The sequence below is a fragment of the Diabrotica undecimpunctata genome, chromosome 4 (genome assembly GCF_040954645.1).
Source record: "Diabrotica undecimpunctata isolate CICGRU chromosome 4, icDiaUnde3, whole genome shotgun sequence".
Taxonomy (NCBI): Eukaryota; Metazoa; Arthropoda; class Insecta; order Coleoptera; family Chrysomelidae; genus Diabrotica; species Diabrotica undecimpunctata.
The window spans coordinates 146,325,637-146,351,287 of record NC_092806.1 but is presented as its reverse complement, the minus strand read 5'-3'; the positions used below and the strand labels follow the sequence as shown (position 1 = coordinate 146,351,287).

At 34.8% G+C, this 25,651-nt stretch overlaps 1 protein-coding gene across 10 annotated transcripts in view; it reads right to left on the bottom strand.

The window, feature by feature from the left end:
- Window positions 1–714: 714 nt before the first annotated feature.
- brat (tripartite motif-containing protein brain tumor) overlaps window positions 715–25,651 on the bottom strand; it is a 523,432-nt gene continuing 498,495 nt past the window's right edge. For all 10 annotated transcript variants that reach the window (XM_072530457.1, XM_072530456.1, XM_072530458.1 and 7 more), the window contains one exon: window positions 715–6,231. In XM_072530457.1, the coding sequence (XP_072386558.1) occupies window positions 3,750–6,218 (2,469 nt within the window). In that variant the 5' untranslated portion in view covers window positions 6,219–6,231 and the 3' untranslated portion in view covers window positions 715–3,749. The remainder of the gene's footprint in view (window positions 6,232–25,651) is intronic.

Genomic DNA, 25,651 nt, shown 5'->3' with positions numbered 1-25,651 from the left:
GTATTAAAGAGGAGAATTCAATAAAGGTAAAATATACAGGGTGTTGCATTTAAAAACCCAAAGTGCCTAACGATATCAGAAAAATGGTAAATATTGCAACGTTACGAACATCAAATTTCAAATCTTTATATTGCAAAATACGTGTATCCCTGTCTTTATATAATTCGGAGATCCATATAAGAGATAATTCGGTGTTTCCAGACACTCCACTCTGTATATACAATATGCAGATGATGAGCCATTACAGCGCCTGTATAGACTAGGTCTCGAATAAATTTTATTTGCATATCAATAATATAGAACTACTTAAAAGCATTATAAAACGAAAGAAGCACATATTATGAAAAATAATGGTCGTAGTAAATAAACCTTATTCACAAAAGTATACTTTCATAGTAATAGCTGCACAATGCGGCTAACTTTAAAGATTTGGATTGACATAATTGGATATTTAAATCCCTTTGGTAACCGCTTAGTAGTAGTACATCACAAAAAGACGTTTTTTAACTGTATTTAAAGTTTTTATTTTTGAGAAATATCCTTGATATTTTTATAGAGATAAACAACGACCGGACAGACTTGGCATTATGTTAGCGATCGCGGAAGTTGAAAGTTTCGTTGAGTTTAAACCGTTTAATTATTGAATATTTAGAAAACTAATTTCTCCCTTCATTCTACAACTAAAAAAAAAAGTAAAATAAATAAAAAACTAAGTGAAAACTGCAAGAATGGTATTATTAATTAAAAAAAGCATTTACAACAAAAAATCAAAGAAAAACAAAACAATGTACATTTAATTTACGAACAAATTTTTTACCATTAAAGTAATATAATATAATAATAACAACAAGTTTAAAAATGCAGTAATAAAAACTGAGCGCCATGTTGCACCGAGGTCGTTCTGAGATTTCCGTTTCTCAAGGTACCCATCCAAGGACGTCTAAGAACAATAGAAAAAATAGAGTGGCTCTGAACAAGACACTTTAAAACAACATATACAACACTTGTCAGATGGGAACCGAGAGACGGAAATTGTGCGAAGTAACCGGGTGCCGCAGGGTTCTCTTCGAGGGCTGGTACGGGATGAGATCTCTCAGCCCCTTTTAAGACATTTAGCGAACTAATCGCCTCTGATCTCAAAAAACAACAATGATATAATTTAAATAAAAATAAGATAAATTATCATAAAAAACTTGAAGTTCTGTCGAGATGAAACCATGGAGTTCGATGTTGTTGATAAAAAAATTGTTCTTTAGTTTATTTATCTACACTATAAAATACTCTAACATTCATTTAACTCCAACCTAATAGTACTGTAAGACAAGAATGTTCAGAATGATTCAGGTTGTACGTGCACTATGAATTGGCGCAGTCGGTGGGATTGAATATTCTGAATCCATTTGAAAATAAATGCTGCTGCTCAGTTCTATCAGATCATTAAAAGTTTCAAAGTACAATTTTATCAATGAGCTTTTAATTATTTTCATTGTATATTTATGATCCGTTATTTAACAGGCACATATTTACACACATGATATTTTGTGTAGCTTTTAGGGTGTACGTTGTTATGTATCCATCAGCGGTGTGGTATTTGATAACTGACTTTATGTTCTTTGACACGTAATCCAAGTGATATAGTTTTTATCACTAATAAATGTTTCCAATCACGTCAATTAATGTTAAAATATTGATATTCAACTACTTGGCTCGAATAGAAGTATATACCAAAGTCAATAAATAAAAAAATGTTCTTGAATGTTATTAAACTAAAATCTATTTCAGACTTTTAAGAATTGGTATTCAAGTTATCTTCTCTCCAAAGCACAAATTTTTGAATCGCGTCCGAGTTGCAGTAATATTTCCTTTGTCGAGCGTTCACGCATGTGAGTCAAAGGAAGCGACTGATTTGCATGTTGTTTTGTTTTAAGCTAATATATAACCGTTTATGAAGATACGTTGGCACATTCTGAAGGGCCCGAAACACAAAAACCATTAATCTACATCAATGTAAATGTGGTGTGGGCTCATATTCGGACTATGTCAACATATATCTTTCAAGTAAACTAGGTTTAAGGATTGATTGCGTTTTTAACTCTACAAGTAATGTAAGGTTGGAATTAAATAAGTGGCGTGTAATTCCTACGTAGAACCGTTTTCTAACTTCAAAACATTCGATTTACTTACAACTTCTACATATAAAATATATAAATAAAATAAATAAAAAATTGTCATGTGGTGGCAAATTGTTATCAAAATATAAAAACAAACAAAACAAAAATAAACGCGAAGAAAAGTCTGCAGGATATGTTGCCCAATTGTCTTCAACTATAATATCGAAAAAATGCCCTGTCAGCTTAGTTTTTATGTTAACCTTGTTTAAGTTGTTACATCAGAAGGTTATACTACACTAATTAGTTTTATATTTAAGGTAAATGATCAAAACTTTTTTTCAACTTAAGTTTAAAGACGTTTCATTCTAAGTGAAGTATCTTGAAACAAAATAAAAATATCTAGGAAAAGTGCTTATTAGGGAAAGTGACTTTTTCACTGTCAAAATATTTTTGTTCATAACCGATTATTCAATTCCACTGTCACTGAATCTAGGGTTTAGTTGTTACAGGAGTAGGTGATGACTACACCAGACGAGAAATAGTTAAAAGAGTGCTACAAAAAATTGATCTTGTTTATTAATGTTCACCGAATAAGACAGTATTTGATGGGTGAATTGGAATTTGTCGCTTAGTTCATATAATATGGTCATTATAATTGAAACATCTTAACAAGGTTGTCGCTGACTGGATATTTTTTTAAGATTACTTAATTAACTGTTGAGCTATTGTCCATGGTTTCGCCTCGAGGTAACAAGAGTAATAATGAACGAAAAACCTAGCTACTAAGTATATAGTCTTGAAAGGCTTATGGCGCCCTAGGACGCCGATCTTTGTGTAGTGAACCGACGTCCTCTATCTTAAACTTGGCAGCATCAACAAACAAATATATTACTACAAAAACCTACAACTAAGTAAAAAAATAAGAGATGGTGGAAAGATGTCGCATGCACCACACACGTAGTATTATCTAATATTAAATGTGAATAACAAAACTAAAAATACATAAACGTAAAAAACAAATTGCCAACTACGGGGTGTGTCCCGAGTGGCACGGCACTCTATAGTATACAAACATCCACAGGAAAAGAGGGAACAATTATTCGTAATAATAATAATAAGATAATAATAATAAAAATGAGATACTACTATGTTAAATTGAAAGTACAGTTCATATGGTTGACTAGGGTCCGTAACAACGCGGCATCCCGCAAACAACAAGGCGCTATTCTAAGAACATACACAACATCATACACGCATATTAAAATAGATCATTATCATCGGAAACTGCTCAAATTTAAATTACAACAATGGCCCAGGCACCGTGCGATGCTTGGTTAACATTTCTAATCTGAATAATAATAAAATCCCTGTTTTAAAAATTGATAAATTTGGTCATACAACATGGCGACAGGCCACCAAAGTAGCGACTGTTCAGCTTCGCATCGTCAAACGTTAAATATTAAAATATCAACATGTGAAATACAGTACAAAACTATGACGATAAATATCGTGAAAATTTTGACAACTTTAAAAAATAATATAATTAACAGACCAGCATCCGCCCACTCCATTCAAAAATGCATCAACAAAAAGTGTTGGGAATGGCGGCTGGAGACCCTGCCTGGAGGAAACGTTCGTTTACAGGCCGATGGGAGGTACCTGCACATAACGATATATGTAGAGCCTGTAGTCCTTGCTGGCCAATACCACGGAACCGTCGTCCATCAGGGCCACGTCGAAGCATTGCGCGTGCTTGACTTTGCTTTCCAATGCAGACACCAACTGGCCGTCTTGGGTAAAAATCGTCAGGTTGAAGTTGTTATGATTATCTGCGATAAGGATTTCTCCGTTGGCATTTATGCCTACTCCGATAGGGTAGTTGGTGATACCCTCTCCACCGATTTGTCGTAAGTAGACTCCTTCGTAGCTGAATACTTTAACGCAATGAGCTCGGTTGTCACTGATAAAGATTTCTTGTTTGTCATTCACGACAACACCATTAGGGAATTCCAAATGCTTCGAACAGCCGAATTTCTGGAGTACCGCACCGGTTTGATCGAAGATGATCACTCTCATAACTTTGCACTCCACAACGACGATTCGTCCCTTATTGTCTACGGTAACACCACGAGGATGCTGGAGGATATTTGCTCCAAATTTACGAACAAATTGACCATATTGGTTATAGATCTGGATCTGATGTGTCGGAGACCGTTCTGTAACGATAATGTCCCCGGATGTGCGCACTACAGCGACGCGATTGGGATACAACAATTGTCCATCGCGTTTACCGCACTCGCCAAACTGAAACTTAAATCGGCCTTCTTTGTCGAAGATTTGGATTCTGTGATTATTCGTATCGGCAACAATTATGTCGTTTTGGGCGTTCACGGCTACTCCGCTGGGTTCGGTAAATTGTCCTTCCATAACACCGAATTCTCCAAACTTGCAATGGTAAATCATCTTTTGTCGTTTTATTTGAGATTTCGGGGGAAAGATCGCAGTCGACATGAGTTTAGAAGTCAGATCTAACATGGGGTCATTATGGGTGGTACCACTTAACGCGTACGGATCGGCGGTTCCATTTTGAAAAATACTGTCCGTAGTTCCGCCGTTGGACCACTTCTCGTAAGGATTGATACCATTGAGATTTAAATCTCCCATTGTCGTCGAAAACGGACCCAAACTGTTGGCACTACTGAATCGTTTGCTGATTATGTTTGATTCGAAAGGAGATGTAGATTGACTTGAGTTGGACATGGGAAATGAACAGATCATCCCACCGTTTAGACTACCAGAACTTCCGTTGACGCTGCTACCGCTGGAGCTTGAACCACCACCGCCGGTAGGTCTAGCGATAGGGGGCTGTTTGCTTGGACCCACTACTGGCTCTGAGTTTGATCTCACATAACCAAAAGTATTTCTGACGCCTACTTGTATGGCTTGATAGTTTGATACGAATTCCAACTCGCATGCTGCTTGCACGCTTTGATCAATGTTATAATTTAAAAGACCTTGTAATTTATTATCTAATAATTTTCTAAACATAAGTATTTCAACAACATTTGCACATTTATTCAGTCTCTCTACAAATTCGCAGGTTTTGTAAATTTGTTCGCACGTTTCCTGGCCCTTTTGCGTGGCCACGCCCAATGAGATTTGTTTTGCACTAAAAACGCTCTCTAATTCTTTGAGAAGTTCTTGCTTTCTTTCCTCCAACATGGATCTGTAAAATAGGAAAGTGTCATTGATTTCGTTTTGAGCTTTTTGATATTGAATCTGGAGGCGACTGGAAACGTGTTCTACATTTTTAAGGATATTTCTGATATCGGTAGCTTTGCTCTTTGCTTCAGTTACAGCGTGTTGGATAGCTTCGATCTGTTTTGGTGCAGCTTCGCTGATGTGTTCATAGTCGTGGAGCCCAATGGGATGATCCAAAGCTAAACATTCTTTACAAATTGGTACGGCGCACGTGCGGCAATAATACTTTAACAATTCTGCTTTATGACGAGGACAGATCATACTTTTTTCGGTATTGGATATGATGCCCATGATACCATTGGAGATTACTCCATTTTTGGGTTCATCTTTGATCTCCGGCAGGTTAACAACCCTGTGGCCTTCGAAACAGTGCATGAATTGATGTGCCATGACGCAATTGGAACACAAATAGTTGGCACACTCGACACAGCGGGCGACTGCGTCTAATTTCTTATGTTTGCAGCCTGTGCAACGGACAGCAGCTGAATGGAAATCGTTGCTGTTATCTGTGTTGAAGAGAAGGCTATTCAAGATGCCCTCGATTGATTCAGTGTTGCAACGTGGACAGATGAGTTTGTTTTTTTCGAGACAAGCGTTACAAAACGTGTGAAAACAGGCTAACAATTTTGGGTCCGAAACGGGTTCTCTGCACTGCTGACAATGTAGTTCAGAGTGATCACTGTCTCTGTCTACTGAGTCACTTACTGGGGGCGATGAGCCGCTTACTGACAATGGTGAATCCGCCAAAGGCGATAATGATAAGTAGTCGTGTTGATCACCGAATGATCCAATTGAACTTGCTCTAGGTATTGATTCTATTGAAGGTGTAGGTGATGCCATTTTCATTTAGCCGTCATCCCTGAAACAAAAAAAAAACAGATTAGTGCTAGGACAAGAGTTGGAAAATTATTATGGGGTTTTATGTAATTTGAGTAAGAGTTATTATGGGGTTTTATGTAATTTGATATCGACAAGATTTATTACAAAAAAATTTAAAGAATGTCATCTTAAAACTAGCTGATTTTTGACAGATCTACAAAATTTAAAACTTCTGTGTACCGAAAACATGTAACTAACTATATTGGTGTAATTTAGAGCATATGTCGTCCAATTTGCAGAATATTATTGTTGATGTTTTCTTCTTGTTTACGTGCCATCTCCGTTGCGGAGGTTGGCAATCATCATAGCCATTCTAACTTTGAAGAACCTGCTCTTAATGAGTTATTTTGAGATGCAACCATTTTAGATTCTTTAGCCAAAGGTATTCGTCTTCTTCTGATTCTTTTTGTTCATGGCGTGTTTTCTCCATCCATATATCCGAGATATTGCAGTTTTTTTATTGCCCTTTTATCTTTTTTTTTCTGTTTTCTTAATTGTTCTTAACTCTTTCACGGTCGTAACGTGATCCACTCAGGCTGTTATGACAGTATCATCAGCATATATAATATTGTAATAGAGTAAGAGTTAAATAAATGCATAAATAATATGATATGATCTATACATACATAATATGATGTCTTGATTAATGTCTAAGAGTCCAATTGCGTGTCACTAATATTTAATTTTAGTTTGGAGTGTATTCTGGTGTACATGATTCTTAAGAGTTTTTAGCATGTGTGACAGGGCTCTAGTCTTTGCCTTTGTTTGAATTCGGGTAGAAAAAGTGTGGGCCGACCACGGACAAGATGAAGTGACAATACAACATGAATGTACAATCCAAAGACCCAAAAATAAGCAGATTTGTCTAATAAAAAGGTTGAAGGAGAAAAGGCTTGTCTGTAGTCTTGAAATAATTGCTCTATGGATTCTTTCCATCTAGTAATGTTTCTTATGTTTCCATAATGATCTTTCCCTATCCGTCTAGTAGTATATCATTTGAGTTATTCCATTTTCTTTCTCCAGCTGGTTTAACTGGTAGCTTAATTTTACAATAGTCTAATTAAAAAGCATGTGACTCCAATATTTCGAGAATACATTCCGTTTTGTCGAAACTTCCTTCCTCACAGTTATCAAGCATCGTATTCGAATCGGAAAAAATAAATTCAACAGATGTTTATAATTTGAACGGTAGCCAAAATTTTACTTAGTACACGCTCCCACAGTTTATAAATAATCCAGAGTTCATTTTAAAGTATCGTTTACCTTATTTTTAAATCGAGTACGCAAGAGTTTGATAGCTTGTAATTATCAGAATGAACACTAATCCACCCGGACAATAACAAGCGATCACTAATCACGTGTTTGGTACTAAAACTCGTGTACAAAGTAAGTGTTTTGGATTGATTGTTTTTGTGGTTTCGTAGATTTATTAGATTAGGAATGTTGACATGTTTTTCAAACAAAAAATAAACTCATTTTTTATTTATGTAGTTATTTCGTCCTTTCCGACAAGTTTCCGCAGGTGGTTTACACAAGGAAACACTAAGAATACGTCGTGGTACATTTTACAATGTGAAAAAACAATGTAACATGAATATTCATTTACAAAATCACCTAAAACATATTCGATAGAAACAATCAAATAAAGAAAAAATCAAAAGGTAAATTATACCTTGTGACAGAAAATGTCTTTAAAATTGTTCAAAAAAGTGTACTACAAAGTTTTCAGACTCTAGAAATTCCAGATTATATAAAACTAAAAGCTTTGATTTACAAGTTCGGCATAATCATATACGAGTATCTATTGATATCCAATTAGCCTAGACCAGTGGAATTACTATGTAGATATAATATCTTCAGAGACTTCGGAAACTAGTAAAAATTATGAAAAGTCGCGAAAAGTTGTCCAAAGGTATTTTGTTTTTGCAGAACAATCTCTCTGCACACAAATCGCATATTGTCATGCAAACAATTCGAGTTTTAGGGTTGCAATTACTCAAACATCCACCTTATTCACCGGAATTGCCTCCATTCGACTATAATCTCTTTCTCCAACTTAAAATCACTAAATTGTCGTAAACTTTCTTCAAAATAACAAGTGATAGAACTGTGGAGGTCTTACTTGTAGGGTAGGACATTTTTTTGGAACGTTTAGAGGCGTTGCAAGTTGACTTAAAATTTTTTATGATTCTCTAGTAGGCTAATAATTTTTCGATATATCTGTATCTTATATAGCTAAATTCGCTTATCGATGTGGTACATAGTCATACTGAATAATGGCTATGATCATCGCTGGATAGGTGTAAGTATAAATACTCAAAACCAATATAACCGCCTCAAACCAGTTATATCTGCCTATAAACAGTATGATGGATCGACCTTGACTATAATTTACTCGTTTCACTGGTTTTAGAGGGTCAGTAGTCAATAGTTCAGTTGTTATAATGTTGCGTAGCAGCCAGTGGTTATATTGTTGCGCAAGAGATATAACTACGGCAGTTGGTGTAGGAAAATCAAGTGTTATAAGAATTTTTAAAGCATTTTAAGATTCTGGATCATCGTTTTCAAAAAGAAAAGAAAAATGTGAGCGCAAACTGAAAACTACTCGCTAAATCCAAGAAAGACCAGAACAGCCATTCGAAGTGATTTATTGGATTATGATGTTAAAATGAATACCTCAACTGCACGGAAAAACCTCTGGAAGTTGACCGAAAGTTGAAAGAAACGCGAAGAAAAACAATTTCTAACACAGAAAATGATGAAAAAACGCTTACCGAGGTTCCAAAAAGGACTGTTAACGACTGGAAAAGATTGACTGAACTAGATTTTCAGTCAAGAATCACGTTTATTTGTAGAGGGATATATAATGCTTTGTTGATGAAGATACGGTGAACCTACAGGGAAATTAGAACATTTAGGAAAAGCCTTGTGGCAGAACGGCTATGCTCCAAGGGGTACCAAACAGTTTTTATGTCCAAATAAAGTCAGTCGCAATATCGACCAATAACGAGAACCAAGAGATAAGTAAAGCTTTATTGGAGTCTCCAAAAACTGTTTGTCGCCTACAATTTCCCTTTCAATCAGACAGGAGATGGTTGGCTGTTTTTGGTTCTCTGTTACACAGTCTGTAGCCTAAGTCTTTATGAAACTATTATAGTTCTAAGTTGATTCCCAATTGTTTTTTGCAAAATTTTAGCTCTAATACATTCCCTGTAACTGTCACTGTAATTACAGCGAGAAATCAGCCATTGCCATCACACAAGACAACATCAAATTTTATTTCAAGAAAAGCAGGTGCTTAATAGAAAATCACACACTATGTATGTTCAGAGACGCTATCTAAAGAATGGGTCTGAATCTTAACATAATGTGAATCTCAGCGCCACGAAATACAAACTCCCACCAGACCCAGCGAAAATTCCAGTAATGATGCGAACCAACCGAGAGATCAAATTGGCACTTGAAGCTTATAAATAGCTGACAAAAAAAGCCTGAAGTTTTTATAGAGTTTCCGCCTTCAATGTCCACGTTTCTACTCCGTACAGAAGCACTGAGTACACGTAACATTTAAATAACTATATGAAGAAGAATAAAATACAATCAAACTATATACATACCGAAAGAAAATAATTGAAGAACGAGAATTAACTGAATTATGTAGATGCTTCTGAAAGGTTTGGATTCAAAAATGAAAAGGTTACTCATTTTAATAAAATTGATCGTTCTATCAAGTAAACACATATTTATGGAAAATTCTTCTATACAAAAGCGGCATACCCAATTTCTAGGAAATTAAATATAAGATAAACTAGACGGATTTCTCGCAATTTCAATTTTTAGGAATTAAATATTCTTTTATGGGTTAAATGATCAATTAAAGAGATTTTCTGGAAAGTGTATGAAGCACAACGGTTCGTAGTCACGTCTGCTGGCGTTTACATTTCTTGGAAGCGATGCTAATACGGTATTTTTAGAAATTGATCCAGTTCTGGGAAGAAAATAGTTGATATGGAGTGTGTGTATACAGAAAAGAGAAAAATGTTGACTTTGGGGAATGTATACAAAAGGATAAAGGAAATATAATATTGTATGAAGAGTATATTTTCAAGCACATTTTGATTATATTATACTATGAAGCATCTGATAATATACTGATGACCAAAAAAAATGCAACACTTTATATATGGTTATTTATTTGGATCAAAAGTAAGTCTTATCTAAAAATATATGTAATAAAGTCTGTAAAATCTAATAAAGTTTTTGTCTGTTTTTTTTTTTCGCAAAAACAAAAATGATAATAAAGTTTATTTCTGTGTATTTAACTTTAGTTTTTTTGTAATTTTGGATTGTTTTTGATTTGCCCAAAAAATTTAAAATGCAAGAGTTGGCGGTTATCGGCAATTTCGTCATTAAAACGACATAGAAAATGACTCCTTGTACGCATAAAAGAAGTCGGTTTTAGTTTACGTCAAATTTCACGAAAAGTTGAAGCTAATGCATCAACGATGTTAAGAGTTTGGAGGAGGTGGTTCAATGATGAAACTTATCGGCTTCGTGGAGGGTCTTGATGTCCTAGAATATTGCAAGGCCGAAATTTGCGCCATCTTAGACTTCTTGCTCTCAGAAATAGACAGGAAAGTGTACATCAAGTAATAGATGATTTAGTTGCAACTACAGAAAGGACAGTCTCAAGAAGAACAGTTAATCAAATATTACTTGGAATGGAACTGAGAGCTTACCGCCTGCGTTTGGTGTTACCTTGGACACCACAGCATAAGACTCAAAGCTTAGAATGGTACAGAGCTCGGCAAAACTGGTATGGCCCATGGAATTTCGTCTGTCTCAGTGATGAATCTAGGTTTTTTTTGTGGCTCTCATGGGCGCATGAGATGAGAAATGTAGACTTTGCTTTTGAAAGTCATACAGTCATTATGGTATAGGGTGCTATATGTTTGGAAAGCATCACCTCTAGTTTTTATTAACGGCACTCTAACAGCTCGACGATGTACTGGTAAAGAACTGCAACCGGCTTTACATCCCTTTACAAGCCATTCCAAATGCGATCTTTCAACAGGATAACGCAGACTTCATACTGCCCATGAAACCATGGAGTTCATACAAGAATCTGGTATAGAAACTTTGCAGTAGCCATCAAGATCAGCTGATTTGTCACCTATTGAACATGTGTGGGATATGGTAGGTCGAAACCTAAATCGTTTGCCACGTCCTACAGCAAACTTAGAAGACCTCTGGTTAATCCATAAGAAGAATCTGGATGAGTATTCTTGAACACGATATAGACCACTCAATTCGATCAATGCCCCAATAGAGTAACTAAGTGTATGGAAAATCAAGGAGGAGCCACTTATTATTAATTTTTTTAAGAAAATAACAAATAATAATTAATAAATATTATAAATATTGAAAAAAATATTTGTTTTTCTAGGTCCTTTATTGGCCATCAGTATATTATAACAGGTTAAAATACGTTTATTGACGTTTCAATTTCCACTTCGGAAATCGTTCTCAAAATACAAACATTAGTAAATTAAACAAATTTTGTTTTTTGTTACGTAGTGAAAAAATTCTTGTAATAATTTAATTTTATCTGACTCATCTATATTGACAATTCAGACATACCTTATACATTTTAAAGTAGAAGACTTTAAAATGATATTGTCAATATTGTTGATTTGCGTTCCTGGGACGACTTTACTTATAAGATAGTTCATTCGATTACATGAAATCAACTTTAACTTGAGAATATCCTCTAATTTCTAATTTCTAATTAATAATTTCCTCTAAGAACAAAAATTCGTTCTTAGAGGAAAAACATTTGTTAACATCTGTTTTATTAAAAAATGATTATCCTTTATCGTTTATAAATAAGGAATTTTCAACAATCGATAGAACAAAACAACTTAGAACGAGATCCTACAGCATATGCAAGGAATAATACGAGAACAATAACAATACCATACATAAAAGGATTATCGGAAAAGCTTAAAAGGATAGGAAATAAATTCAACATTTCAACAACATTCAAAACAACAAACACGTTGAGATCTATCTTGTCCAAAACCAAACCTAACAATGAACAAGAAAGGACAAAGAATTGCATTTATAAAATACCTTGTGAATGCGATCAGTTTTATTTAGGTGAAACATCAAGACCATTAAATGTTAGAATAAGTGAACATCAATCCTATATTAAAATAGAGAATTTGATAGATCTCAAATCTGTAAACACGCATGGGATAATGAACATAGGGTTCAATGGAATGATTCAAATATAGTCCTAAAAGAAACGGATGGTAAAAAGAGAAAAATCAAAGAAGCGGCTCTAATTATGCTAAATGAGACCAATTGTGTCGCGAATTCCTTGGCAGAATGTAGTAGGATCTGGTTACCCATATTGAAAGAGGAAGTTATTAAAAGGAAAATACCAGTATTGGTAAGTCAGTAACATATAGAGAATACATCATTTATGTTTTTTAAATAACAAACATATAAAATCGGAATTTGGTGTTTATTGAAGGTAAACTAAATGCACGATCAAATACTTACCATGTCGGGATAGTATTATGAGGTTTTTTTCCTGGTTTTTCCCTCATAATTTACTATGGAATCACTAACAGGAGAATTTTACTGTCATCATGGCATGTATTTGTCTTTTTAAAGACGAATTACACGTTATGATCTTTTCTGATGGATATTCTCAAGTTAAAGTTGATTTCATGTAATCGAATGAACTATCTTATAAGTAAAGTCGTCCCAGGAACGCAAATCAACAATATTGGAAATATCATTTTAAAGTCTTCTACTTTAAAATGTATAAGGTATGTCTGAATTGTCAATATAGATGAGTCAGATAAAATTAAATTATTAGAAGAATTTTTTCACTAAGTAACAAAAAACAAAATTTGTTTAATTTACTAATGTTTGTATTTTGAGAACGATTTCCGAAGTGGAAATTGAAACGTCAATAAACGTATTTTAACCTTTAATTGTGGCTTATTCCCATTTAAATATAAATTAATTTAAAATGCCACAAGAAAATAGCTTCAGAACAATATTATAACAGGTGATTATAAAAAGAAAAAAATGAAGATATATGCGAAATCCTTTGACGCTTGATATCAGATAGGAATTGTGATAGTCAATTTAGTTTGTTTAGAAATGTACTAGAAATGCCTTACATATATTTCCTGAAGCGCTAGTTTATAGAGAAAAATGTTCATTTAATGTTGAGTTACACAATATTACTTTTTAAAAGATTCATTATCATATCAGTCAATACTATTAGTCTGTTTTTTTGTCAAGCAGTGTAGTTTGTATCGTGATGGAATGCATACAGTAGTGAGGAACCGTAGAAAAAAAATTTTCAGTTGACAAATAGTTTATTTTCCAGTCGAAGCAACAGCAGCAATAAGGGGCATCGAACGAGCGAAGGGCAGTTACCAGTGATTATTCATTGTACGTATTGAGACGGCGGTGGCGGCGAGCGATGAATCAGAGGTGGATGGCTTGACGGTGGCGTCCATCGTGGGGTTGAATGCAACTCTGGCGCGGCTCTCGGCGGCGCGCGAGGGACTGTCAATTCGTCGGCGGGGGCGAAATATTTAGACGAGTCTGTAGCGGGGCGACGGGCGTGCGATCGATGTACCGGCTGAGGGGACTAATGCCTGTTGCCAGGCAACGGAGTGAGGGTTGCAACCCCACTTGAATTATTGCTGCAACAAGGTGGCTGGCTGGCCCAGCCAGACTAAAGTCTATGATGCGTTTTTGTTTTTACTCTCTTAGACTTTGTTTCCGGAGACGGCGTCGCTGTGTTTGCGAAATGATCAAAACCGGCGTTGTTGGTTGTAGACAGAGCAACGTGTTCGTATGAATGTATATTTATTTTGTTCACGAAACATCGGAAAGCAAGATAGACGCGGGAAAGGTTAATGTCTTCTGATTAAAGGAGAACAGACGTATCTTCAATTACTATTGAAATTCTTGCTCGTGATATTCCTAAGCTAGTAAATCCATACGTCAACATGTACAAAATTAAGTTTTGGGTTTAGATCTTTACGTCAAGAATTCAGCTCGTAAGAACGTGCATTTTATCTGAACTCGCTATGCATCGCGTACGTTTTCAAAAGCCATTTTTAAACAACACATTAGTTTCTACCATCGTCCATATTTAGCGTAAAAAAAATGCCAATGTTTTACTATTTACATGTGGTTATAACTTCTACTTTAAAATAATTTATATTCTCATAGGATCACGAGGATAAAAATATTATGTAACTAGATCCATAAGTAAATGGAAAAAAAATCGGGAAAACTAAGGATGAAAACATGGAAGACACTATCAAACTAATAAACAAAATAAAGATAATATAAAATATTCAAATTCAAACTACAGTTTTGAAAAATCACAACATCAACACGATACATTACAATATCAAGACGATCACAACATCAAAGTGCAGAAAAACAACACGTGTTTATACTCAATCTCTTTGCTTTCTTGCTTCGATCTTATGTCATACCAATATCAATCCCCTTTATCGAAATGTATTGTCTAAGCGGCTGCCCCCAGCTCTTCTGTATCATCCATCCAACCCTAATTCTACTGTACGCATCTCTAGCTATTTCCCCACTTTTCACAATGATTTCACCATCCAAAGATCTTTGAGTTTGTAATAAATCTTTAAATGAAATTTCAAATACTCTGTTTTTTGTGCTACTAAGTTTTAAACTTTTTTCCTCAAGAGCTTGTCTTCACTGTTCCAATTTTTGTTCTAAGTTTCCGTTAACTGGTTTTCCGTCAAATTCTTTCTCCATCTCTTTTCGTAAACGAGTATTTTATTATTTTTATCTCGGATAAAATCTTTTGCTTTTTTTGCTCTATGTTTGGCTATTTTATATATCTTTGTTTCTTTTTCACTGGTATCAAATTGATCGTATAGATTTGTATATGCTTCTGCTTTACCTTTTGCTACTACTTTCACTTCCTTTTTGGCGATCTTTTAGTTTTGAAGATCCCTGTCCGACCTATTTTCTTGCACACGCCGTAAAGTTCGTTTGACCACCGCTAGATCCCTTCATTCTGAAACTTATGTCCCAAGATTACGAAATGAAGAAGAGTGATCCTCAGAAGAGTGAAGGGCATTACAAAACAATATTGAAATATATACAAAATAAAGAACAAAATTAAAACCAAGTATAAAATACTGTATGGGTGATAATCCCTAGAATGAAGATTTTTAAATTGACCGCACAATAGCCGGACCCATAGGTCGCTGGTTAAATCCGGCTCGAAGGACCAATGTATAATTCGATTGTATTGTCCCAACTTCTCGTTCGACGATGTGAAATAATACGCAGTCGAATGTTAAATGATTTAATGTGACATTATTATTTGCAAATATTCTAGTTTTACCGAAAGGTAAATAACGTGATAAATAAATTCAAATATAGATATTTATTACAAATACATTGATCAAAACGAAAAAGAAGCCACCAACTTAATTTAATGTAAATTGTTTATTGCATTAGGAAGGAATTTTATGTACGTCCACCCAGTAGACACATATAGTTTTTATAAATAAAAGAAAAAAATAACACGTTTTGGTGATCTGACCTAGTAGTTATTCGTCGATGAACCATGACGGCAGACCGGTACATTAACTGAGTTTTTGAACCATATGTTGTCTCATTTGCTGAAAATATGGGTCCAGAATTTATCCTTCAGCAAGATAGTGCGAGACCGCACATGGCCAGAATAGTGCACAATTATTTGACTACCCACAATATTCAAGTTATGGAGGGGCCAGCGAGGAGTCCAGATTTAAATCCCATTGAACACATGTGGGAGACATTTGTGAATCGTTTAAAGGATCGTCAGCCACTAATAAACCTACAATATGTCGAGGAAGATTTCGTGGAAGCGCCCCAATGGAATGGAAACATGAAATAATCAGATTTTTTTACAGGGGATGGAATAGAATCAAAGAGTTTGTTAAGCGGATCTCGAATTGGTCAACATAGTGCTATTTACTTACTTAAATGTTCAGAATATAACCTGAAATAAATCTTTAATCAAGGGCACCAATTTTTAAAATAATACACACTTTTGTTTTATTATTTATATTTTTAGAGAGAGGGTATAATTATACAAATAATAATTAGGAAAAGGAAATGCAAAAGAAAAAAATGAAATGAATATGTTATTTGAAGTGAAATTTTTTTTGCACTTTACAGTTTATGTATGCGTTCAAAACTTTTTAAATTTGTAAAGAGCATTTTGCTGTTTTCTCGTCATTTTTATAAATAACTTTGTTCTCCCCATTCCCCAAATCAAATTAACCTGTCTTACGGCCCCGCCGTGACACGCGAATCTACTTGTTTCGACCATTAAGAATACATTTTACAGGCTTTTCATCACACAATATCTTTCGCCTTTTTTCGCAGCGTCTCGAAACTAAGGTATGAAGATTTATTGAAATGTTGTTCCTAACGATTCGCAAGGAATATCTCGTATTTTTTGCCACCCTCCCTCGTCTAACCGAAAGGCATTAACCTTTCTTTCTTTCCCACATAGCCACCCCTAGCGCGCAAGCCAAATATTGCTCTTTCGAGAGGGCTTCACATGCCGCCGTTGCCTCCGCTTCTCGCTTACAGGAGCAGCTTCTTTAATTTTGGTTTATTTCCATTGGAAAAATATCCGGAATGCGAGTGAAAAATTAGACGTATGTAATTTTGAATTGATTGGGAACGAAGCATTACTGGTATGTTTATTACAGAACTACCAAAATTTTAACTATAATAAAAATTTAACTTTAAAAATATTACATTATACCTCCGGCTAATAATTTAGTAGAAAGAAACTAAATAATAGTCGGATATAAAATGTGCTGCCCTTTCAGTTACTATCGATCTGTCTTTTCAGCAATTTCAATCATCATTTTGAGTATACTACACAAGGAAGTCGCCAGTAAGATTATCCGTAAATTTAATATCTTTCTGATAGTAGTCAGCTTATTTATTTCGCTTGGACTACATTGCTACACAGTAAACTTTGCATTGAACACATCTGTAGGTATGTAATTGCAGTTTGATGTGAATTCTAATTACCTTACACCACGTTTGGCTGGCCCGTTTTGCAACTTTGGCTATCTTTCGTCTATCGAGGGAACATTACCAGTGATTCCTCTATTCGTTATGTGACACATTTTAGTAAACCTTATGCTATCTCATCCCGGCAAATGGCTTATTACTAACGAAATTTAGATTTCTGCACTACAACATAATTGATAAAGAGGTTCCAAAAATGTCTCGCATTATCGTAAAAATATTGAGCATGTACATTAAAAAAGATAAACATTATCAAAAACTCGATATACTAACCATTCCCATTTTCACTGAATAATACGTCGGACAATAAGTCCCAGGCGTAACTAGTAAAATAACATTTTTTTTGCAAAACGCTTTTCTTTTTCGATGCCGCCATTCTAAAACGATTTATCTTTTTTGCCTTCGAAATAGCCTTCACTTTCGGCGATTACTTCCTTATCAGAGCGCTATGTCTTGCCATGATCCCAGATCTTGGCAGATCTGGATTATACAGTGGATACGGAAGCAATTTATTCGTGCATTTTTACCATCGTTTTCATCGACGCGTGACACAGTACATTGTCTTCATAAAATAACAATATTTTCTTCAACAAATGAAGCCTTTTCTTTGCGATTTAGGTCTTCAAACGCTCCAAGAAGCCAATGTAGTAGCAGCTGTTGAATGTTTCTTCATGTTTCAGATAGTCAATGAAAATAATTCCGTGCGGGTCCCAAAATTTAGAAGCCATAACCATTCGGACGGTTTGTTGCGTCTTTGGACGCTTTGGATGACTTTCTCCGGGTGCTGTCTACTCAGATGACTGCTGATTTGATTCCGGAGTGAAGGAATGGAATGGTTTCATCCATTGTGATATACGGACGCAATAACTTCGACTTATTTCGATTAAACATATCCAAACATTCATCAATTCGTTGTTGTGTTATCTCTGTTGTGAGAAAACGCGGCACCCATTTGGAAAACAGCTTTCTCTATCCAAAAGTTCGTGTATAATACTGAAAACTCTACCCTTTGATAAATTTACAGTGTCAGCTATCTCTTGCAACTTCACTTTGCCGGTTTCCACAATAATTTTCAGCGTTTTTTCGATGTTTTCGGTAATTTATCGTTAAACGGTAACTTTTTGAGCCATTGCTCAGTTTAGACGGTATTTTTTCTCATCAAATAACAATGAGAAATCACACACGAAATTGCTTTCAATCCATTTTTTATAAAAATTACAAAAGTAGCGTCACTATTGTTACTTAAGCTCCGTTGATGAGCAACTCTATTATTTGAAATCGTTTGTATAATTGTAAGTTGTAATTCAATTTAGATATGACAGATATTTCCAATCTTTCCAGTGCTAATTTGTAGTTGGTGACGGAATTAGTGAACCCCTAGCTACTTCGCAAATCTGACAACAGCATTCATTTTCATATTGAAAACATGTAGAGCTAAAACAGAATTTTACACCCTCATAAGAAACCTTTTTTTGTTTTTTAGGCTCGATTTGGAATCTTTAGTCACGTAATTACATATACCGATTAGTATTGATTCATACAGGATTGTACAGGGAGGACACTTCATTACAGCGACTTCATTATAATACACAATACATAAACCATGGTTAGATAGGTGGCCAACACAAATGTACACATACAAAGGAAATATCCATTCAAAAGATAAATTTTTCATTCACACTTTTTGTACAATTTTTTGTAGAAATATCATAATTAGTTTAAAAAAAATTTGTACTATCTTCACTTAATATTGATATGTAATGATGTATTGTGACAATAACCTAACCTAACTCTCTAAACATCAAAACCATCTTCACTACTAAATCCAAGTTGTCCAATCTCGTCAGATCCGTAAAAGACCAAATTCCCAATGAAGACCATAGTGTCTACGAGATATCTTGTTCCAGTTGCCCACGAGCATACATAGGACAGACAAACTGACGAATCCACAACCGTATTTACGAACATTCTATATCGAACACATTCCGAGACTACTTCAGCCCTAGCTCAACATCATATTCAGACAGGCCACAATATAGATTTCGAAAACGCAAAAGGCAAAAACAATACAAAATATACAAAAGCTCAACTATATATCCCAGAATATTTGCAAAGTATTTGGGAGGTTGTATGTTAACCAACCAACGTCGCCGATACTTGGACAAAGTGTAATGTTTTCTTTATGAAATTTTGAAAGTCCGTAAATGCTTGTATATCTGGGTTAAGATATACACAAACCATCTGAATTTTTGGTTTTAAAGAATATTATTTTGCCAGCTTTTTTTACCATTTCAATTTTAACTTCCAATAGTATAACAGGTAGTGTAAACGATGAAATAAAGAAGGAAAAAACAAACTTTTAATTTGAAAATAGCAATTTGGCGAAATATTTAAACAATGTTTAAGAGTTTTATTAATTCCAGAATAATAAGCGAAGAAAATTCAAATAAAATATTCAAAATTCACTGTCAAGCAATACATTCATTCTAGAAATGTTTAATGTATGGTACACACTTATAAACAAATGAATGAATTGAAAAGAAAAGTACTTTAACAAGTGTGTAAAGCGTTTAATTGCTGACAGAACGCTTTCGGCTTACAAAGTCATCTTCAGAGCTATGGTCAAATTAAAAAAAAAACTATTACAAGAGAGGTATCCCATCGTTCAAAAAAAAGAAAAAATTTATTCATCAGCTGAACAGCTGACATTCAGCACTATCCTGTTGGATGGGTGCTTGTACCCGTACGATAACCAAACAAATTTAATATGTGTTTATGCTGTTTAGCATTACCACTAAAATTATAATGTTTTGGGCTAAGGGTTAAAGTACTTTTTTTTTCAATTCATTCATTTGTTCAATTTTTGTTAACGAAATTCGAAGTTCATACATTTCGAATATTGTTGAAAAACAATTTAACCTTATGAAATTTAATTGTGAGCGACGCTGGTCTATATGACGACTACTCCCTAAAAAGAACATTGTTTCGGGTGCACTGTTTCAGCGCGATATTATTACACTGACGCCATATCTCAGTAATGAAAGGACATTGAAAACATAATAGCCATTTTCAGGGAAAAAATGTAAGTGACTGTTTTTCATCCTTTCAAAATAACATTAAATATTTATATTTTCATTAAAGAATGTGGTATTGTATTACATCAGAATTTTAGAAACACAAAATGTTATTTCGGGCATGTTTCACGTTCATTCAGTAAACATGTTTTTTTTTTAACAAATACGCGTTTAAATCATAATTATAAACCTTAAAGGCTGTCGTCATAATCCCACATTGGCCTTGCTACCAGGCTGAATACAACGACTAATTTGCAAGAAACATTTTGCCGCTCTACTTGTCATAATTAACATTTTAGACCTTTAAACAACAAGAAAATTAAATTAACAGCAAAACGATTTCATTATGTAACAAATTAAAATAACAAATAAAAAAAGTAACCAAAATGTAAAATATCGTTTTTGGTTCTAAACAAGCAACTAAAGCAATTTGAAATATTTAATAATATTAATATTGACAATTAGGTCTGCGTGTAATAATTTGAAAATGTTTAATATCCAATATCTGCAATGGCATTCAGAAAGATTAACGTCAATAAAATAATGTTCCGGGTTCGAAAAAATTTGTGGAAATTCGCATTAAATTGAAATTATGCTGATGTTGTTTAACGAAATAATATTTATCATTAAAATCGGTGGTTTTCGGTAAATATTCAATAAAATCGAATTAGGGTTAACTTTATCAGATAGGCAAAAGCTGCAGCAATTTTGAAACAACTATGTTTGATAGCCAGCCAGCAGGACTGACTATAAATAATACCCATTATAGGGATGGGATAGAAGCAAACATTTCTGTATTGAAAGGGTTATAGAGTATTTAAAGATAAAAAAAGACTAAATATTTCTTCGATCTTCGATATCCTTCGATAACAGATTTTAAATGAAAGAGTTTGAGAAAAAGTACCTTGGCTCAGTTTGAGCTGTACACACTTGTGTCGCAAAAAAGTTTGTAGTTTGAAGTGTTGGTTAAAATAATTGTACCTTAACTTCATTTAATTTATATAAGAGTGAGATAGGAAAATTGTCACCTAAGTATATAATTTAGCATAGATCATTGGAGTCTATTGGTTTAGTGATTACACCGCTAAATTGTAAAAGTGCCAAGAAGATTGCTGATATGTGTAGGAGATTGCTGATTTGTGTAGTATTCTAGTGAACCGTAGTCCAAAGACTCAATACCACAGCAGATTTGCTTCGAGTTAGAGGAATAGCCAGTGATCACCAGCCATCGTGGTGTACAATAGGACCACAGCAGATTTGCTTCAAGTTCGAGGAATAAACAGTGCTGACCAGCCATCGTGGTGTACGATAGGACTGGTAGATGTACAGAACTTTATAATTAACATTTTAAAAGAGTTTGACATCCATAGACTCTCAATTTATCTCTTTTTTAGTTTAATATTTTTAATTTGGTATGTTTGTTGTTTTGGGATAATTAAACCTGTACTTAATCAACTCATCTATTATTTTAATCTTACTTAAAGGATTAGATAAACTTTTTACCACCTCTTTATGGGGTGTGATATATATAACAAAAGCGTTGGTGAATAATTACAGTCCACAAAGGTCATTGGGACCAATCTATTTATCAACAAATTTGTTATCAACCCCAATTTGTCCATGGTTAGATATATATAGTATACACGTAAGACAGTATACATGTTAAGAAAATAGTCTCGATGTTAAGAAAATAGCCTCGATAATAGTTTTGGAAAATATGTCTATTGCGAATGTAATAAATACTTACTATCAATTAAGGGTGCGTTCATGTTATCGCTCCTATTACTAGTTACGATCATTTTACGGTTATTTTAGTAGCGAGTCATATAAACGTTCAAAATTATTGCTTCGATTATGGAACGGTTCAAATAATTCGTTCCCAACTCTATTTTTAAAAATTCTCCGGAGAATTAAAAGCTTGTAAGCAATTCGATTTTTTTTTGGTTACATATATAGGGTGATTCTTTGGGAATTCTAATTAAACGTCTTAGAGAATCTTGATATATCTGAAATATAGGATGAGTGGTTTTTAGCCTATACACAATTAATTTAAAATATTTAGATCCTCGTACCACTTCAGGTTATATCGGAAGTTGACTAACACTTCATTGTTTTAAATAAAACGTTCCGTATGCTATTACATATTTCCATCTCTATATAGAGACTACGTCTCAGGGCCAGCAACCCCAGTTTGAGAGTCTTACGTTGTGGTCTTATATTCGGTAGCTTCACCTATTAATATAGTTTAAAAGCAAAGGAAATCTACGAACGAATGTTGAAAGTGTATAAGGACTATTCGCCTTCAATTAGTACAGTAGAAAGATGGGTTGCTGAATTTAAACGTGGTCGTACAAGCCTTGAAGACAGTCTATCTAATGATGTGACAGTTTTCCAAGCGGAAATAACGGCAATCCATCATTGCGTGGAAGAAATAGAAAGACAGGAAAGAACCCGTTCAGTTGCCATCTTCACAGATAGTCAGGCAGCGCTTAATTAAAGTACTCAATTCTGTAGAGGCCATTTCTAAGCTAGTCTCAAACTGTGTGTGCCCTAAATAAACTAGGAGACCGTAGCAAGGTTACGGTAGCCTGGGTACCTGGGCACAAGCGTCATAAGGGCAATGAAAAAGCAGATGAAATGGCCAAACAACATGCCATTCATTGGACCGGAACCCTTCTGCGGCGTTGCAAAGACAGTAACAAGGAAGTGGGTAGCCCACAAATCTCTAGAAAGGTGGAGGAATTCACCAGGACAAAGACAGGCGAAACAGTTCATTACAGAACATTCGCCAAAATTTACGGCACACCTAATAAGCAAAGACAGGTAAACAGACAAAGCCATAGTAGGTCTTTTAACAGGGCACTGTAAGTTGAATAGGTACTTGAAGCTGATGGGATTATCAGATGATGACCTGTGCAGATTCTGTCACCTCGAAGAAAAAACAGCAGAGCAGATTATATGTCAGTGTGACAGTCTGGCAAATGTGCGGCTCTTTGCATTAGGAGAAGAAAATACACCGGCAAATAGCTACATCGAAGGTGCAGTCCCGAAGCTATTAGACTTATGCCACCTCTCTAAATCTATCTATGTATCTAAACCTTGAAGACGATCCACGTTAAGGACGTCCAAAAACAGCAACAACGCTAGAAATCGTACAAAAAATACCGGATATCGTATTGGAAAATCGTCGAGTGACATAAAGATATTTAGTAGAAGCCTTGGGCATCTTATTGAGTAATATAAGCAATATTTTGATTGAAGTATTGGGTTTTAGAAAGCTGTATTCACAATGGGTGTCGCATTCGCTAACAATGGAACAAAAAACATTCGAATGCGACATTTAGATCGTTTTCGAATGGATACCGAGGAATTTGTGAGTCGGTTCTTCAATGGATGAGACTTGGGTCTATCACCATGACCCTGAATCAAAACAAAATGAGGTGTGGACCTGGTTCTTCGGCTCCGAAACGAGTTCGTGTCCAGAAATCGATCAAGAAGGTGCTAGCATTAGTTTTTTGGAATGCGAAAGTAACTTTGTTTGTGGATTACTTGCAAACTGGTAAAACAATAAATTAAAAATGTTATTGTAAACTTTTTAGACCAGCTGAACGAAAAAAATCGTGAAAAAGACCCCGTTTGCAGAAGAAAAATTCCTTTTTTATCAAGACAATTCACCGTGTCATGAGAATTTTGACAATGGCTAAAATCAATGAATTAAAGTTCGAATTAATGGAGCACCCACCGTATTCACCAGATTTGGCCCCTTGTGACTTCTATCTGTTTCAATATCTAAAAAAATTCATGCAGGAAAGCGTTTTTTATTAATTGATGAAATCATAAAAGTTGTGAAAGCGTATTTTGCAGCCCCTCCAGATTCTCAATTCAGGGATCGAATCTATAAATTGGAATCTCATAGGAATAAGTACATTGATGTTCAGGGAGACTATACTGAACAATAAAGTCTTGTCTGAACATTCTCATAACATGCGAATGATTTTAAAGATCTGTATTTTGACCTTTAGCCGTAACAAAAACGCTACAACTTTCACCAGACTATTATGATTTAAACAAAGAACAATTTACACTTTTAATGATAAAGGAAACGTAATAATGCTTTATTAAAAAGTGGTGCGGTCGAGACGCATATTGCACTCGTCTGCAATATGAATTGTATTCACATTTAATAATCGCGTTGGCTGGGATTATGTTTTTTAATCTTTTTATTATATAACATTTTTGAACTGCTCACATGCCACACGAAGGGTAATACAATAAAAAAGTATTAAGGTTGTTTTTCTATTTAACAAGAATGTGAAAAGAGCATAAATAAATTATGAGTTTTCCTCCAGCAGGTATTATAAAACATTGGAGGTGACTAATAAGCTTGTCATGTGCATTATTTTGGTAAAAGTAATCGAAATCACGTTCAAGACAGTGGCGTCAAAAATCTATTATTACATTTATTATTATACCAGTAAAAGTTTAGTATATAAAATTTTTCGTCATGTTTCAAGGCATATTGGAGATATTTTTTCGTTTTCTATTTATTTTGTGGCAACCAGATTGGAAAAAATACACAAACACGAGATAATTAATGAGAGATGAAGAGCTTAGAACCACATACAATAAGCACGCGCATCAACGAGAACTTGAGAAAAAAAAACGAGTGGATGACGGAAGCGATACTTGATCTGAGAGAGCAACGCAGACAGTACAAAATACATCAGAACCAAAAGAAATACACGGGAATGCAACGTACGATAGGGGCGAGCAATTAAAACTGCAAAGAAAAGCTTTGCTACATGAAAGAGGGACAGCTTTGGACTACATAAAAAGGTTAAAGAAATTTCGAGTTTATACAAGAAACACCACGAAACTCGACTGAAGAATGGTCAAGGATGCAACCAGGATACCCAGGAAGAACTAGCTAAAATCTAAACAGACTATGCTTCATCCCTCTTTGCGGATAATAGACCGAATTTGCCAACTACTAACTTCTTCTTCTTCTACGGCACTACAGCCCAAATTGAGCCTTGGCCTCCTTTATTTTTTGTTGCCACCCTTGCTTGTCTATGGCTAATCTTCTACATACCCGGACTCCTAAAAGGGCGTGTGCTTCGCTGTTTACTGAGTCTTTCCAGCGCTTTCTTGGCTTTCCAACCGATCTCTTTCCCTGCATTCCAGAATTCAGTGCTTTTG